The sequence below is a fragment of the Rhizoctonia solani genome, chromosome 2 (assembly GCF_016906535.1).
Source record: "Rhizoctonia solani chromosome 2, complete sequence".
In the NCBI taxonomy this organism is placed as follows: domain Eukaryota; kingdom Fungi; phylum Basidiomycota; class Agaricomycetes; order Cantharellales; family Ceratobasidiaceae; genus Rhizoctonia; species Rhizoctonia solani.
Window position 1 is genome coordinate 1,156,416 of NC_057371.1, and position 16,672 is coordinate 1,173,087.

Below are 16,672 nucleotides of genomic sequence, written 5' to 3' on the forward strand. Positions count from 1 at the left end.
ACATATGCAGTTGGGTTGAGATAGCAAGGAGGTGAAAAACAAAGCGGTGTGGGATAGGATGAGAGACAAGAGACAGCGGACTATTCTATGATACAAGAAAGCAAAATGAAATCGGACGGACTGTGTGATCCGGGAGATGAGATTCGGATTACTCTTACACCTTGCTCTTTTTGTGTGCATGTCTAGGTAAGAGAGAAAGAGAGAAGATGGTTAGCCCGCTGCGAGCTCGACAATGAGTCGGCATGCGCATTCGAGGAAGAGGAACGGGCTGCAGACGTCTGCACGCAGGACTGCGCCTTCGGTCAGGGTCGGTGAGCGAGGAGCGGAAGAGTTAGAATCGCTTCCGGGCCAGGAAGCGTCGGTAAACTTGGAGGGTGCATTGGGGTCCGTCGATGCGTGATGGCATCCAAGATTTCTGTTGCAACACATTTAGCGCGCTCCGTACCGGAGCCAACTGAATACGTACCGAAAGTCGACAAGGTAATTCAAAGAATCTACCTGATACAATTGAAGATCCATTCGCACCTAAACCGAGTAACCAGTGAGATAATGCAAAAAGGTAATGCAAAATCAGGCGTGCATACCACAACATCCCGAATCCGGCATCTTGTCTCCACATAGTAAATGTCCTTGCCATCTTTACCAGGACATCCCTCATCCTCGGGTCGACCGATGATGCTTAACCCAGGCTTCTCACGCCACTCCATACCAAGCGTCTTCAACGTTTGATAGATCTCGAGCATCACCTCCATCGGTGGCGAACGCGATCGGATTCCAAAATGCCATCGAGGGGACTTTGACTTTTGCCCACTTGTATGTGTACGATGACGATGTCCGCGTTCGCGATGATAAGAGAGCTGTGGCTGCGCACCATTGGCTGTTGCTGCTGCTGCGCGTGCTAAGTTTGTCCGCGGTTAGTTTCGCGAACCTTGGATGAAAAATAAGGGGTGGTGCTTACCATCATGCCCTGGTGGCAGACTCGTATCGAGCACCGTAAAGTGGCTCGCGTTCTGATTCTGCCACTCTTCTTCATCGAAATCTTCTTCATCGGTATCAAATTCGTCTGCGTCATCGTCATAGTCGTAGTCCGCGATCGGGCGCATCCCGGCTTGTTGTGGCGACAGCGGACGCGAGCCATTCATAGGCTGAGGGGTGACTGGAGTTGCCGGGGTTGCAGGGGTTGCAGGAGTGGGGGCTTGAGACTACGAGGCATGAGGATAAACAATGATAAATCGAGATAAGAAGCGACTTACAGGTTTGTAGTTTGGGCTCCAAAAGATTTCACTTTCCTGGGATGGATGCCCCCGAGGAGAGTCTCCCTCGTCATCGTCATCAAGACACACTGAAATTTGGTCATCAGTTCGCACGCCCAGACAGACAGGAAAAATGCCCTCACATCCCGTCCTGGTACTGTCTTTTGCAAGCATATACGCAACCTTGACCGCATTGTCCTCTTCTCGCAGTAATGCCATTTTGATCTCTTCCACCTGAACATGGCATCGTTCGGCCAGCTCCGAGACAATGCTCTCGTTGATCTTCCCAAGGCCTTTGATGTGTCTCAAAGATGACAAACCAGCCAGAGGGGTATCTTGGTCGCTTCTGCTGCCCGCAATTACACCATTTCCGTTTCCGTTCGAGTTCCCGTTGACCAAAGATGCAAGCGTCCCGAGCATATGAGGGTTCACTTGCGGGTGCTCCGATACGGGGGTGACGATGGATGATGCGGGGGTCACTGCACCCCCGTTCCTTGACGAATGCTCGCTACCGGAACTCGACACGGCCGGGGTAGTCCCGTTGGACGGGAACGTGCTTCCGTTGGTTGAGCCATTAGCACCACGCCCAATGACACCAGGATGGTGCGGGTAGGCAGGATGCAACGTACCCATACCAGGCGTAACTGGACGCTTGGGTTGCAGATAATATGGCATATTCACAGCCACCCATGGCACAGCGAGGATTTCGGGCACGGTGAGCCGCTTGACCGGATCGACAGCCAGCATACCCCGGATGAGATCTTGGGCCTCGCGAGAAAGGTAGTTTGGTAGATGATACAAGCCCTCTGTGGAGGAGTGATCGACCCGGAATATTCGAAGCGGAAGATGGTGGGGTAGATATCAGTCAGAACACGCTATGCGATTGACAGAGTGTACTCCTTACCTGTAATCTTTCGGAACAGGGCCGGTACGTGCTCGTCCTCGAATGGGAGCCTACCGCATAACATGACATACAAGATAACCCCACACGACCAGACATCGATCTCGGGCCCTGCATACAATCTAGATCACTAGTCAGATACTGGAGAACGCGTGGTTGACAGATTGCGGGGGTATCTTTAAGGGGTGCAAGCCCGTAAACGCGCAAAAGGGTACTCACTTTCCGCCAATGACCTCGGGAGCTGCATAGTTGGGACTACCACAGCTTGTTTTCAAAAAATCACCATCTGTCATCACATTCGATAAACCAAAATCGGCGATCTTGACGTTATTTTGACCATCAAGAAGAACATTCTCAGGCTTAAGATCACTATGAGGCCAGAGGATGATCAGTAAGTGAACTGTGAGTGATAACATTTGCGGGGGGTTAAAGTTGAGCCATGAGGATATGCTGAAATGCATATCCCCGAGGCGAGGCGACAGCTATATTGGAGTGATGATATGATAGAACGTTCATCAACAAAGGGCAATGAGCGGAATGGTGGTCGAAATGTGAAGATGCGCGCCAGAGGTGAATAGAAATGGAACGATAGGTTTGACGTTATACCTAATTAAGACACATACCGGTGCACAACCTTCAATCGATGCGAGTAGTCAATCGCACACATCATCTGCTGGAAAAACCGTCGGGCGGTGGACTCTGACATACGGCCGTTTTCGACGATATAATTGAAGAGTTCTCCTTCGGCATACTCTATGACCATGACAATGTCCGTGAGTGTTGTGATGATCTCATACCTAGAAACGTAAAGTTGGTCAGAATTGGGTGTGAACGATGTGAAATAGGCTGGGACTTGCAGCTTGATGATATGGGGATGGCGGAGGAGCCGCAGGTAGGATACTTCGCGGCCGACTCGAGTCCTCATGTTGAGAGCATTGATACGCTCCTTGGAAATAAACTTGAGAGCAACCTTTGCCTGGGTCAATGTGTGGACCGCGACTGAACAGCAGTGAGCTGGGCGGCAAAATAAATTAAATGTGTTTTTTCTGACAACTTACGTTTGACCTTTCCGAACGTGCCTTCTCCAATATCCTTGATAATGGAATATTCGCCCAAATTTCCTGGGGGGAGCGAGGCAATGTGGGCGATGACATCGGCGTGTGGCTCGGCGGTGGGAGCCATGGTGTGAGCACAAAGGCAGGGGCAAAGGAGTCCCCAGACCCAGTCGCCTCTGGTTCAGCAAAATGCCAGAGGGTGATTTGAACCGTGTGGATTCTCTCAATTTATGCTTTAGGACTTCGGTTGGCCGCTTGTGATTGTCCTCTGATCAAGGTCCAATCCAGCATACCCTTATTTGCTTCCGCTGTTACTCCGCAATCGCTGGGCGTCAAGCCATTCCCCTCGCCAACCATTTCCCTCGTAACCACGACCCACCTTGCTCGATTCATCACCACGATGTCCACGAGACCAACCCAGACCATAGACTTATGGCGCTGTCACCACCGTATTGTCTCGACTAGGGAGATCTCCCGCTACTGAATCGGGAAAGCCCACCTCGTGGCTGTTACGGTATACTGGGATGGAACCTTGCGAAGCAGCCTCTCGGCTTCTCGAGGTCCTACGAAAAGCTCTTAAATTTTTTACATATCTCTGGAATCATGTCCCTAACCTTCATCACCGACTATCACTGTTCCAATACTATCTATCCGTCAAACGCTTGACATATCGACAAATGTCTCTACTCACTTGTCCGTCTAATAACTCCAGTGATATCATCTTCCCACGAATCTCCTACGGATTTTCATTCTTCTTCTTGGATAGCTAAGACCGCGGGCACTCATCTGCACACTCGCTTATTTGACCTATATATTGCGTCCATCTTGAAATGGATAATACACCCACGCTAAATCTTGCTCAACCTTCTCCCTGCCGCCGTACGCACACACCGACGTCACCGGCGCCGCGCGGGCCGCTTTCTAAGCATTGCATTCCTACAAGAAATTTCGAGAAACAATCCCTTTATCAATGGTACCTTTTACTATCGATCCCGCTCGAATACCAAACTGCCCACGAAACCCAAAATCCATGAGCGAATTTGTATAAGCCTGCTTTTTCGCCCTTTGCGCAGGGGCGACACGAGGCCACCCACCACCCGCACACGAAGAGCGCCCTATTCTCCCTCCTGTTCGCTCTTCGAATCGGCCTCAACGGTGGTCTAATCCGAAATTCTAGTCTTGCGCCCTCAATCACAAGCAATCTCCTAGAGTTTATATCCACGGACCGTCGGCACGTGCCACTATTGTGCTCGTGTTCTGCGAGTCAAGTCTGCAAGTTGACCTCTGTTGAGGTTCTTTACAACTCGGCGGCACGATAAGGCCTGACGGGATGACCCCCCAAAACTCTAGACAACCCCCCTCAAAGCGTGGTTGCACATTTTCACGATATATCTTTGGATAGATCAACATTCTTTCAGGAACAAGTTTAATTCGGTATTCTAGACATCAATCTCAAATACATAAATGGAACTCATCAACCAACTCCCTGGTGGCACATACACTGCATCTCTATTCTGGTTAAATTGAACATACGTTGCGAGATGAACTCTGTCGAGGTCGTTCGGCAGCTGGCATGAACCATGCGCCTCGAACAATTCAGACGCACCAATTCCAAACCTAGAGAATACCCCCATATTCTCAACGCTATAACGCCGTAAAGGAACTTTGGAGCCCAAGGGTTGCCACCCCCCCCCCCGAGATTTATGTTATATCTGCGTGTCCTCGTTCTTGAGCAAACGTCTGGTTGAGCTATCGGTCTTGATTTCGACCATGTGGAGCGCTCACACGACCTGATTGTAACCTTGGGAGAATCCACAACTACCGTTGGATGCAGAGCTATACCATCTTGTTCAGGTCGAGCTGGGCCCTATATACTGCAATTGTAACTCATCCCTTCTTCCACCCATGTATTCTTTCTTTCGATCCCCCTTTCAGGCGCCACTGTATGGATGTGTTCTAGCCCACTCTCTTGATTTGTCTCTTGCACGCACCAAGAGTCTCTTCATTCCAATGAATGGTTTGGACCGCTTTTCGTGTGGAGTGTGAGCATGAGTTCAGGCCTCGGATTATCACACTTGATCAGACCACTTGGTTGAGCCCTCCCTTTGCCCCAAGTTCCACGTTCTCAACGCGCCGCTGGATATGAATTGGATAGTTACTGGCTCGGCTCGATAGCTGTTGAGTCCATATAAAATCTACGCGAATTGGTAGATTACCCGCAGCATTCTATATATGGCCCAAGAAGCAGAGGGACGGTGGGCGGGCGCTGCCTTTTTCTAATTATAATGGGACCTCCATCCGACCCTCGGAAGTTGTTTCAGCCAGCGGCAGACCAGTAAACTCAAAATCAGCTGGAATTAATTGGCAAAGTATCTGGGATCGATATATTCGAACTTTCCTACGTGTATATATTCGGGTCCGAATGGATGATAATGCACCTGTATCCATATGTTTCTTGAGTGAATAGATACTGACAATCCAGGGATATTCGCTCCCACTGAGTGGGTATGTTGCTAGCTTCTGCACGAACACATGAATTGCCTACTTTGTAGAAAATAAATTCGTGAACCATTCACGTTGGGGACACCTATCTCGGTTACTTTCTATTATCCCGCGCATTGGTGTATCATAACGATGCACAATAAAATTGCTACCTCAGCGATGAGTTTATCGGACTAATCGTCAACAATCACTTCCAAGCTCACAAAATAGACAAAAGTCGCAATCGTAACATATGATTCCAGAATGCCAAACAGGCAACTTTCGAGACACGTTTCGTATATACAGGCCGTTCTCAGTCATACAAACATTTACAGACATTTACAAACATATCAACAGTCATGCAAACACAAGGTACACGAGATACACTTTTGGCGTAGACAGGTTAGACAGAGTTGGCGAGCTTCTTCTCGTCTGTCGTTCCATCTTGGAGATTGGTGGTGGTGTACACGCTGTTTCCTTGGGAGGCTGGAGGGGCAGACAGCCACCTGGCACCCCATCCGCGACGGCGGACGAGCATTTTCCATAGCTCGACGGCGCCAATAAAGGCAGCGGTCATACCAACTAACCAGCGAACATTTAGTTCTGATCAATTAATATATGGTCAAGCCCACTCACAAACAACACCCCACTCCCATCCGATAGGTGCATGTCTGAACACGACCGTGTTGAACCTCGGAACGTACAAACAAATAGGAATGGTGGCCATGCCAAAGATGACGGACCAAAACAACATTTGGTTGTTCCAAAGATCCTTGAAGACATTCGAGTTGGGATACAAATTGAATAACGAGCGATCGAGACTCTTGAGCTCCCAAGCCACCAACAGGTTCTGAAGTGTGAGGGTAACAAATACAACCGAACGGGCCCGGACTAAAGAACCAATAAGTTTAAAAGCGATTACTTTGAGGGGATAACGAAGAACTCACAGATAGTTTCGCAGCCAGCATATGACTTGTTGCAGTGTTCGCCCAAATCACCATGTCCAGCACCCCAGATAACCGTAACGAAACTCAAAAGACAGGTAACACCCATCACGAATCCGTACCAGAGCATGTCAACGATGACGTTACGGGAGAAGATACCGGCTTTCAAGCTTGCAGGGGGACGACGCATGATATTCGCAGCTGGGGCTTCAACACCAAGACCGACTGCAGGAAGCGATGCAGTAACCCTATTGAACCTCCCAGTTAGCTGAGCCCCACACTAGACGGAACAAACTTACATGTTAACCCAGAGAATCTGCAATGGCGACAGAGGGAACACGCTCTCTCCATTGCGGTCAATGAATGCAAGACCAATCAACAACAGAATCACTTCTCCGACATTGGCGACGAGCAAGGCAATCAAGAAACGCTGGATGTTATCAAAGATGATGCGACCCTCGCAATAGCCCAACGGATTGAGTCGAAGTTATCGTCAGTAAGGACCAAGTCGGAGGCATCCTTGGCGACGTCAGTCCCGGCGAGACCCATACCGATACCAACAGGTGCTTGTTTGAGGGATGGGGCATCGTTAACACCGTCACCGGTCATAGCCAAAAATCGTCCACGCCTCTTGCCAGCCGCGATCATTCGAACCTTGGTTTCAGGCGAACAGCGAGCGACAACCAACGGCAAGTCGGGAAGCCTATCAATCTCTTCGTCGGAGAGCGCGTCGAACTGAGCAGCAGTCATGACAGCCGATGCTGGAGTGTCCCTTGTCACAATATCGACCTCGAGTGCAATCGCACGGGCAGTAGCAGGATGATCACCAGTGACTAGAAAAAGAAGTCAGCGTGCTTGCCAAAAAAGCAAATAATCAGACGCACGCATGTGAACGACAATTCCGGCTTCCTTGCAAGCTTGCACAGCACCCTTGGTCTCAGGGCGAGGGGGATCATAGATACCCGCAAGACCCAAAAATGTGAACCCGGTTTCCACTTCTTCACGCTTCTCAAGGTTAATATTCTGAGCAATGTCATGGCGGATGGCGAATCCAAGAACACGTAGGCCTTGATTTGCGAGGATCTCCATTTGGGAGATGATATTCGTGCGAGCTTCGTCGGTGAGGGGGTGGTCGTGCCATTGGGTGAATCAGAAATAGAAACACAGGAGGCTAGGACACGCTCGACGGCACCCTTCATGAATGCCACTCGTTCTCCGGGGTTGTTACCGTGGTGCTGTGTATAAACACTGGTCATGCGTTTAATGCTAGAGTCGAATGCATGCTCGGCTAAATGCGTGTATGATCCTTCTTCGACAGATGTATCAACGGGCCCAGTCACGACGACCTTGGAGACAGCGGTGGGGATGCTGTCAGTAGATGAGGTGCTCATAGCGTCTTCTTATCATCAGAGACGAACACAGACTTCTTGACGAGAGAGTTGCGTCCGAGATCGAGTTTCTGCGCATAGACCTGCAAAGCTATTTCCGTGGCATCACCTTCCCCTTTCCAAGTACCATCAGCAGCTTGGTGTACTGAAGCATTATTGCAAAGACTGGCTGCATGGGTGAAGGTTGCGAGTGCGGGTGAAATGCCAGCGGGCTTTTCGTCCACCTTGCTGTCGGCTGAGGACTGGTTTTCGGGATCACGCGGCCAGCCGGTTCCAGTGCGGCACCAGCGCTTTCTACGCCATAGGTGATTCCAGTGGCAAGCCAAAGGCGTTTCACCACCCTGTAGGCTTGGTGAGCATACACATGTGGCGAATAAAGCGAGCACACTTACATACGACCCATGGTCAAGGTTCCGGTCTTGTCAGAGCAAATATCCGTGACACCGCCAAGAGCCTCGAGCGCATCAAGACGTCGAACAACAACGTTCCGTTCAGCCATACGTTTCGCACCGATTGACATAGTGACAGTCAAGACAGCGATGAGTGACTCGGGACTAAAACGTTTAATAAGTCTGGCAGCCGAAAAGTGATAACATAGGGTACTTACATAACACCGATACCTAATGCGATAGCGTACAAGACGACCTGGTCGTTAATCTTGAACTTGGCGGCCGCAAAGACAATGATAACGCAAATAGCTGCCAAAACAGGAGAATGTATGCAAACTAAGAGTAATCGTCAGTGAGATTCCGCCTCGAAACAGCTCCACACTTGCCTTATTAAGCTTGATCTGCAGAGGCGTGCCCTTTCGTAATCCGAGCCAGGTCATCATCTTCGAGCGTGCGCGACCCCAGATAGTTTTGCCTTTGTTGGACTTGACGTTTTGATCTCCGAGAGCAGCAGCAATGCGGCCGATCTGAGTGCGCATACCGTTGAAACGACGATACCACGGGCACGACCCTTGGCCACGGTTGTGGAGGAAAATGCCATATTGGTACGATCTCCGAGAGGGAGCGAGGGATCACCTAAACAAGTGGGGCGTGGTGAGATCAAAGGCTATCCCCAGAATAACGTGATTTTCATTAGACTGACCGAGCGCCTCAACCTTCTTGGCTACCGGCAACGACTCTCCAGTGAGCAGTGCTTCGTCGATTTCAACATTTTGGGCGAGGATGAGAACCAAATCGGCGGGAACAACGTCTCCTGTGCGAACCACAACAATATCTCCGGGAACGAGTTCAGTGCTTGGGACCGACTCGGCACCACCACCATTGCGAATCACATTGGCAGTGGGTGAAGAAAGTGATTTGAGCGAGTCCATAGTTTTTTCAGCCTTGTATTCCTGCCAAAACCCGACGGTAATATTCACTGCGGATGTGTAAGCATAAGAATAGGAAAGTAGAGATAAGGCTACGTACGTAGAATCACCGCAGTAATAACTCCACCTTCGACCCAATCGTTGACACCAAACGATAGGGCCATTGCGCCGACGAGCACCAGAGTGAGTGCATTGGCTGAAAAGGGAAATTAAGTGGCGAAAAAGACTTAGTACGTTACAAAACATACCGACTTGAGCAAGGAGGACTTTGAGGACTGATACGCCCTCTGGCTCCTTGAGCTGATTCTTGCCGTACTGTGCGATGCGCTCGGCGACAACTTGGCCAGTGAGGCCGAGTTCTGTGTCGGTAGAAAGGTGGCGGGCAACAGCGGCTGGGGTGAGCACGTGCCAGACGGGGTCGGCGTCTGTGTTGTCGATGGTAAGAGTTGTGCACGTGTCAAGGGTGCTCAGTGCACCCGGGCGTTTGCTAGCATCTTGGTCCGCACCCAGCCCAGATAACTCCGGGCTAGGCACGGGCCTCGGTATAGGCGGTTCATCTACGTCGCCCGTAGCGGGCAGAACGCTGTGGGCAAGACTGCGGGAAGACCCAGGGCCGGTACTGGAGGGCGTGTCATTGTTAGTGGGCTTGTTCATTCACGTAGCGAGCTGAGCCGGGGGGGGGGGGTAATCTCTCTATCCCCAATCCACCACAACCCGCTTTTATCCCGATTCAGTAGCACCGCCACGCCAAGTACGCCACGCCGTCCAAATCATCCCGCCGGGCCAGACCACCAGCCGCTCCAACCTCCACCTCTCTCATCTCCGGACCCTCTCCCCCACCGATGCCGACACTGCCTTGATTGATCTTTGTCTGCCCAGCGCTCGACGTTTATACTCATCGTCGGGCAACTACTCGGTCGATGGTGGGAGACTCATCAATACGACTTGATGACAAATCAATTGGCTGATATCAGAGTTTGCGCGCGTGACCAATCAAAGAAGCCGTTACGGCACTTCCCCCACGAGGCACTCGCATACACCCAGCACCAGTGATCTCTTGGCCCCTATTTCCCAGTCGATACCGCCTCATCTCATTCGTCGGTCCCTCAAGCACGTTTGCTCTAACCGGTAATTAAACTTGCGCTATTCCTATCATTGCGAATCTTCAAGGTGTGAACGTCGATGGAAGTCCCAACCAAATGGTTCTATGCGTTCTGCCGAGCCTGGTTCAGACTGTTTGGCTTGTAAAATCTTTGAGGATGCAGATAGCAGATATCGCCAGCGAACGCCATCGCGCTGTTCACCTCATTCTTACACACCGTGTATCGTGACCCCCGTTTCGGATAGGAAACAACATCGCCTTCGCTCCTCTGCTCCACACCTATCATGTATTTCAACCACTATTCGGATTAAGCCCAGTAAATGATATCATAACGCGTGCCAAGCCTAACAATTAGCATCCTGTCTGGTCTGTGCACCTCCAGCGTATGGCCCGTCGTGTTCGAACCAATATGGTACGTTTACCCACGCCTCTCCCACCGAGCAGTTCTTGTTTAGGTTTTCTTGCCCTAGATACGTCAAGTGAGGTTCAATTCAACGATCTTTTTCGGATACCCGCAACTCACCCGCACAATTATGCCACATACCCTCCAGGTTGATGTGTTTCTCGCCACTCGGATGGTGGTAACCAGATATTACTGAAATACAAACACGCATTAGCTTGGGTCATGCCAAGATATTTAAACACGTCGCTCACCCGGAGGCAAAATTGGAATCGGATCGCGTTTATTAGTAATACGCACGAAATCGGGAATCTAGATCTCCATTCCAATGAGTTGCCGGGATAAAACGGGTGCAGCTTCAAACTAACTAACCGTTGCGTCGACGCAATCTGCAAAAGCTTTGTTTCCAACCTAAATATTAATAGAAAGGTACCGTGATGTTACTAATCTTTTATCAATGCATGTAGGGCTGACGTACCCTAGGACCACCAAAGGTTCTAGTAATAACCTCCACATTGTAACCTAACTTTTGCTTCATATACATTCCGTCTAGTGTAGCCAGCGCAGCGCCCAAGGAATGGCCAACTGTTATCATCTGTGCGCCGTGATGCTCTTTTAAGATATCTTCAACGGCACCAGAGATGGAGTCGATTGAACGTTTGTGTGATTCCAAGAAACCAAGGTGAATTGTGGCTTCATTTGGGCACATCGGGAACCGGTCGGTAGGAACCTGGACAAGTGTCACATCTGTAATCACTGGCCAGCTAGAATCGACAAAAGTGAGTTGACGGGGAACGCAGTGCAAGAGTGGAGCTGCATACAGTTTTTCGAAATCTGTTCCTTGACGTCCGACCACTACCGAATTGTGAGAAGGCCACCATCCAACGTACCCTACGTACCTGGTGAGCTCCCGTGATATTGGTGGCTATGATATAGATGCTACTCACAGTACTGTTCTTTGTCTCCGTCTCCGCCATACTTGTACAATTGAAAATCCTTGACAGAATCCTCTTGACACGACTCTGTCGAAAGTAACCGATAAATGTGTTCACCGTCTGAGCTTATTAAGATAAAAATGGCTTGAGCAAAACCACTTACTACACTGCCAATTGTCTCGTGATTTGGGAGGGCAGTACGCAGCGGAAGCAAACCACCCATAAGGTACATAGCTATTAACCTCTGAACTACTGAGTGGGGTGACGTCCCCAACTTTAATCAGTTGGGCATCTTTGTCCACAGAGCCAATTACAGAAGAGACGTCGGGCATTGCCCCGAATGCGCCAAAAGGAAAGGTTAGTGTCAAGACAGAGAGCAACGAAAGCATTATTGCGGGGATTGTTAGTGGAGCTTACTCGGGCTATTCTTACAAGTTTATATACTTCTGGTCATCCATAATTGTCTTACCTGTGTTTTGTGGCTTGGGACTTATCGATTGTTTTTTGAGATGTTGCACGAGGACTTGACGTGACTGAAATACCTACACCTGTCCAAAATACTAAGGTGGGCTCAAAAGCTAGTAAGCCTTACTGGAATAAGGGCAAACGATCCGAATAGGTACCACAATCCCTTGATAGCTTCAGGTTAAGACTTCGCAATAAATAATCCCGTTGGATGGAATGAAACTTGCCACACGCTTGACAAGGACAATGGCGTGATGTGTCTGCCTGGGCTTGTAAGATCGGACTAATTGACGTGAGGTAAGGTATTTGATTTGGAGTCTGGTCACCCAACCGGGTAAGCGTCCAAGGTGGGTACACATGCAAGCACTTACATTTCGTCCTATTCTCTTCTGAATTGCTTTCTCGAGAGCCATTATGGCTACCAATAGTATGCAATTAAGCTAAAAAGGGGAATTGTGACTGGGGTGAACTTCAGCAAGTTCAGATGCCCTTTATATCCCGGACCGTGTAGATTTTAGTACCAGGGTAATATGAAATTTGAACTTCTCATTAACCACTCTTCGGTTTCATATGTTATCGATTTTCCTTCGAAGCTTAGTGGTTCATGTATGTTAAGTACTAGTAACAATACATGTGCGTTTATTCGTAGAATCCATTTTATACATAAACACTCATAGTAACGCACTTGATTAATAATGAGGTTCTCAAATGTCTCAAATCACACACTCTATCCTTAGAGAGCAGGGGGAAACGGATCGCATAAGATGACACTTTGTGTTTAAATTACACTTCCTATTATGTATTGCCAATCTGAATGAAATGGATCTAGCATGTACCAATATCCTGTCCTATCATTACACCACCGGCATATGGTCCAAGATGGTCACTTAGTACAACTCCCTCAGTCAAGACTTGTCCCGCCGAGCAATCTGGACTCAGGTTATCTTGTCCTGGATCTCCCATTAGATATCGAATCGTTGGATTGATTTCCCAAAACTTACCCGCACAGTTATTCCATACCCCATCGGCGTTAATATGTTCTTCACCAGTTGTGTGTCTGAAGCCAAGTAATACTGTAGTGTGAAAGTATTCAATCATGATAATATCGGACTCTCAAACAGATGGCTTACACGGGGGTAACACTGGAACAAGATCCTGTTTGTTAGTGATACGCGTGACACTTGAAATCTAAAATCCAGCTGAGTTATCGCGATCGAAACACAGTACAATCAAACCCACCTTTTCGTTGACGAAGTCGGCAAATACATCGTTTCCCACCTATCAGCAAATCCTTCATTAGTTTGATTGTTTAACTCTGGAGGTTAGTGCTGAACTTCTGACATACCCTGGGTCCTCCAAATCCTGTTATGATAACATTTACTGCGCTTCCGAGCTGGATTTGTAGGTATAGACCATCCAGAACAGCCAGCGCAGCGCCCAGTGAGTGGCCGATTACCAGTATCTGTGTTGCGTTCCTCTGAGCCAACACATCTTTGACAGCGCTCAGAATGTCAGCAGCCGAGCGTGTGTGAGACGCTAAGAAGCCGGCGTGAGCTGCAGCCAAAAGCGGGCTGCCTGGGAACTGGTCGCTTGGAAGCGTAACGGGGAGGAATGTAGCATCTGTAAGAACTGCTTCTCTATGAACACAGCAGACAGGTCAATTGACGCAACAGCTGAGAGGCGAAAGCGCATACATCTTGGTAAGGTCTGTCCCTTGACGTCCAACGATAACTGAGTTGTGAGACGGCCACCAGCCCACATACCCTATATAAGCATAAGTGAACACATATTTCATTATATAGCTCATGACCTACAGTACTGAACCTCACTTCCATCTCCGCCGCCTTTGTACATCTGGAAATCTTTAATTGGGTCGGCCTGACATGACTCTGGGAAAATAAGCGATTGATTAATGTATGGAGTCTAGCCTCTTAGCACTAGACAACTATAAGCTACTTACTGCACTGCCAACTGTCTCGCGATTCCGGACTACAGTATGCAGCGGCTGCGAACAATCCATACGGGATGGAACCGTCGACTTCCGCCGAACTAAGTGGGGTAACCGATTCAACCGCTAGCTGTTTTGCATCTTCAATCACAGACTCAGGAGGAGCAGTGTTGTTGGTGGGTGCAGCAACGACGATGAGAGGAAGAGCTAGAGCGAAGGCTGGCAAGAGAAACAGCATGGCTAAGAGAGTGGGGTGAGGGTGTGTGTATTGAATACTATACATAAATCGAATGGAGTTATATAGCCTCCAATTTTGTGATTGTCTCATCTATATTTCATAAAATTTGTGGTCTAGTAGCTCACCAAAGGTTCCCACAGGAGTTCGCGTAAGTGTTTAGTATTGGCTATTATTGGCTCTGGCGGTTCAGGCAACCGTTAATCTGCTCGAAACCCTGCAAGAGTAAAAGAGGACTGCGTCCTTCCACTTCTAATTCGATATACTTGTACCTTTATAGTTATTGACTACGTTACTTCATAAACAACTTAACCTTGATGTAGTTAGACACATGTTCTTACATTTCAAATATATCAACTTCCAAGGAGCCCATGTCCGCCAGTTGTAGTATGACTCCTTGGGGAGTTTGTGTTCAGAATCGCTTCAAATTATCCGAATCATTATTTCCAACTTTTCCTTACCGGCGTAATGCTTTTAGTACATATCTTCCAAAGATAGGCAGCTTGTCTAGCCCAGCACATCCAAGGTACAAGATCAATCAGCATACATACCGGATGACCTTGACGATTAGGTGGCCCCGGTTTTATCGTTACATGTCAAGTTCTTTTGAGGGTTATTCCACCAGACTGGCTTTATAAATGGGATCATGCTTCTTCGCCACCTTTAAAATAACGAGATAGAACAACTTTTTGCCTAGATCTGGATCTAGGAGGGCCAGTGAAAACATTTTAAAGCCATGATAAACGGTTTCTATTATTATTCTGAGCTCAGTAGTAAGAGGATGTCTAGCACCCGGTCTGTCCAATGACCACACCACCAGCGTATGGCCCAAGATGGTCTTCTAATTTGACCCCCTTGGTCAGAACCTCTCCCGCTGAGCAATTTGGACTCAAGTTATCTTGCCCTGAATTCTTTCTGTTAGATATGCAATCAGCTTAACTCATTAATCTGAGCTTACCCGCACAGCTGTTCCACACCCCATCTATATTGATGTGCTTTTCGCCAGTCGTATGTTTGAAGCCGAGTAGCACTACAAACACCAAATCACTTAGTCACCATATCAAACTCTCTAACACGTTGCTCACATGGAGGTAATACTGGGACAATATCCCGCTTGTTAGTGATGCGTATAACATCGGAAACCTATATTTTATTTGAGACAATAACTAAAAATAGAAAGCTGCCGAATTTACCTTGGCGTTGACGAAATCAGCGAAGACGTCGTTTCCCACCTAGTAATAAGTTACACCGTCAGTTCAAGTCTGGGCATAAATATGTGCATTTTAGCGTACCCTAGGCCCACCCAGCCCTCTTATTGAAACTTGTACTTTGCTTCCTAGCTGTAGTTGCAAATACAGGCCATCTAGGGTTACCAGAGCGGCGCCCAAAGATTGACCAACTACCAGTATCTTTGTGGTGTTCCTCTGAGCCAACACATCTTTGACAGCGCTCAGGATATCGGCAGCCGAGCGTGTGTGAGACGCTAAGAAGCCGACGTGAGCTGTAGCTAAAAGCGGGCGACCTGGGAATTGGGCGCTTGAGAGCCCAACAGGGAGGAATGCAGCATCTGTAAGAATTGCTTCTCTAGGAGCGCAGCAGACAGGTCAATTGACGCAACAGTTGAAAGGCGAAAACACATACATCTTGTCCGTATCCGTCCCTTGGCGCCCAACAACGACTGAATTCTGGGATGGCCACCATCCCACATACCCTAGGCAATCATGAGCGAGTGTGAAATTCATTATAGATAAATGAGATTTACAATATTGTACAACGCCTCCATCACCACCACTCTTATATACTTGAAAGTCTTTGATCGAGTCGGCTTGACATGATTCTAATGAAAATGGTGGGTTAAAAACAAATCCTTGATTCTCATGGCGTTACACTGTTTGACGTTACGCACTACACTGCCAATTATTGCGCGTCTCAGGGGGACAGTACGCAGCGGCTGAAAACCACCCATATGGTACGTAGCTATCGACTTCCGCTGAACTAAGCGGAGAGACTGACCCAACCTTGAGCTGCTTTGCATCTTCAATCACAGACTCGGGGGGAGCAGTAGTGTTGGTAGGTGCAGCAATGGCGCTGAGAGGAAGAGCTAGAGCGAAGGCTGACAGGAGGAACCGCATGGCTAAGAGGGCGGGGGCTGTATTGGGTAGCTTACTTTACATCGCTGCATTTGCACAGAGTTATATAGCTCTCGAATTTTGTGATGCTCTCGTTCGTGTTTCGTAAATTTCAACA

At 48.7% G+C, this 16,672-nt stretch overlaps 5 protein-coding genes across 5 annotated transcripts; all 5 read right to left on the reverse strand.

Moving 5' to 3' along the window:
* Positions 1–210: 210 nt before the first annotated feature.
* Positions 211–3,336, reverse strand: RhiXN_04972 (Serine/threonine-protein kinase; the record flags this gene model as incomplete). The annotated part of the gene is made up of 10 exons (XM_043324788.1): positions 211–415; positions 467–525; positions 585–898; positions 959–1,202; positions 1,254–1,342; positions 1,397–2,059; positions 2,158–2,276; positions 2,374–2,523; positions 2,778–3,153; positions 3,213–3,336. 10 exons carry the CDS (start codon positions 3,334–3,336, stop codon positions 211–213), a joined length of 2,343 nt encoding a protein of 780 aa, XP_043177207.1.
* A 2,757-nt stretch (positions 3,337–6,093) lies between these two features.
* RhiXN_04973 (calcium transporting ATPase) lies at positions 6,094–9,994 on the reverse strand (the record flags this gene model as incomplete). Its single annotated transcript, XM_043324789.1, has 15 exons — positions 6,094–6,272; positions 6,327–6,581; positions 6,638–6,882; positions 6,934–7,064; positions 7,139–7,467; positions 7,519–7,746; positions 7,800–8,002; positions 8,053–8,370; positions 8,415–8,576; positions 8,630–8,747; positions 8,794–8,896; positions 8,953–9,047; positions 9,115–9,390; positions 9,441–9,536; positions 9,589–9,994. The coding sequence occupies 15 exons, from the start codon at positions 9,992–9,994 to the stop codon at positions 6,094–6,096; spliced, it is 3,144 nt and encodes a 1,047-aa protein (XP_043177208.1).
* A 792-nt stretch (positions 9,995–10,786) lies between these two features.
* On the reverse strand, positions 10,787–12,166 carry RhiXN_04974 (Lipase (class 3); the record flags this gene model as incomplete). The annotated part of the gene is made up of 7 exons (XM_043324790.1): positions 10,787–10,908; positions 10,966–11,037; positions 11,097–11,154; positions 11,215–11,253; positions 11,321–11,733; positions 11,790–11,897; positions 11,941–12,166. 7 exons carry the CDS (start codon positions 12,164–12,166, stop codon positions 10,787–10,789), a joined length of 1,038 nt encoding a protein of 345 aa, XP_043177209.1.
* A 901-nt stretch (positions 12,167–13,067) lies between these two features.
* Positions 13,068–14,428, reverse strand: RhiXN_04975 (Lipase (class 3); the record flags this gene model as incomplete). Its single annotated transcript, XM_043324791.1, has 8 exons — positions 13,068–13,192; positions 13,244–13,315; positions 13,373–13,430; positions 13,482–13,520; positions 13,588–13,879; positions 13,937–14,006; positions 14,057–14,131; positions 14,203–14,428. 8 exons carry the CDS (start codon positions 14,426–14,428, stop codon positions 13,068–13,070), a joined length of 957 nt encoding a protein of 318 aa, XP_043177210.1.
* Positions 14,429–15,210: 782 nt separating this feature from the next.
* RhiXN_04976 (Lipase (class 3)) lies at positions 15,211–16,557 on the reverse strand (the record flags this gene model as incomplete). The annotated part of the gene is made up of 8 exons (XM_043324792.1): positions 15,211–15,329; positions 15,384–15,455; positions 15,511–15,568; positions 15,619–15,657; positions 15,718–16,009; positions 16,067–16,136; positions 16,188–16,262; positions 16,332–16,557. 8 exons carry the CDS (start codon positions 16,555–16,557, stop codon positions 15,211–15,213), a joined length of 951 nt encoding a protein of 316 aa, XP_043177211.1.
* Positions 16,558–16,672: the final 115 nt, after the last annotated feature.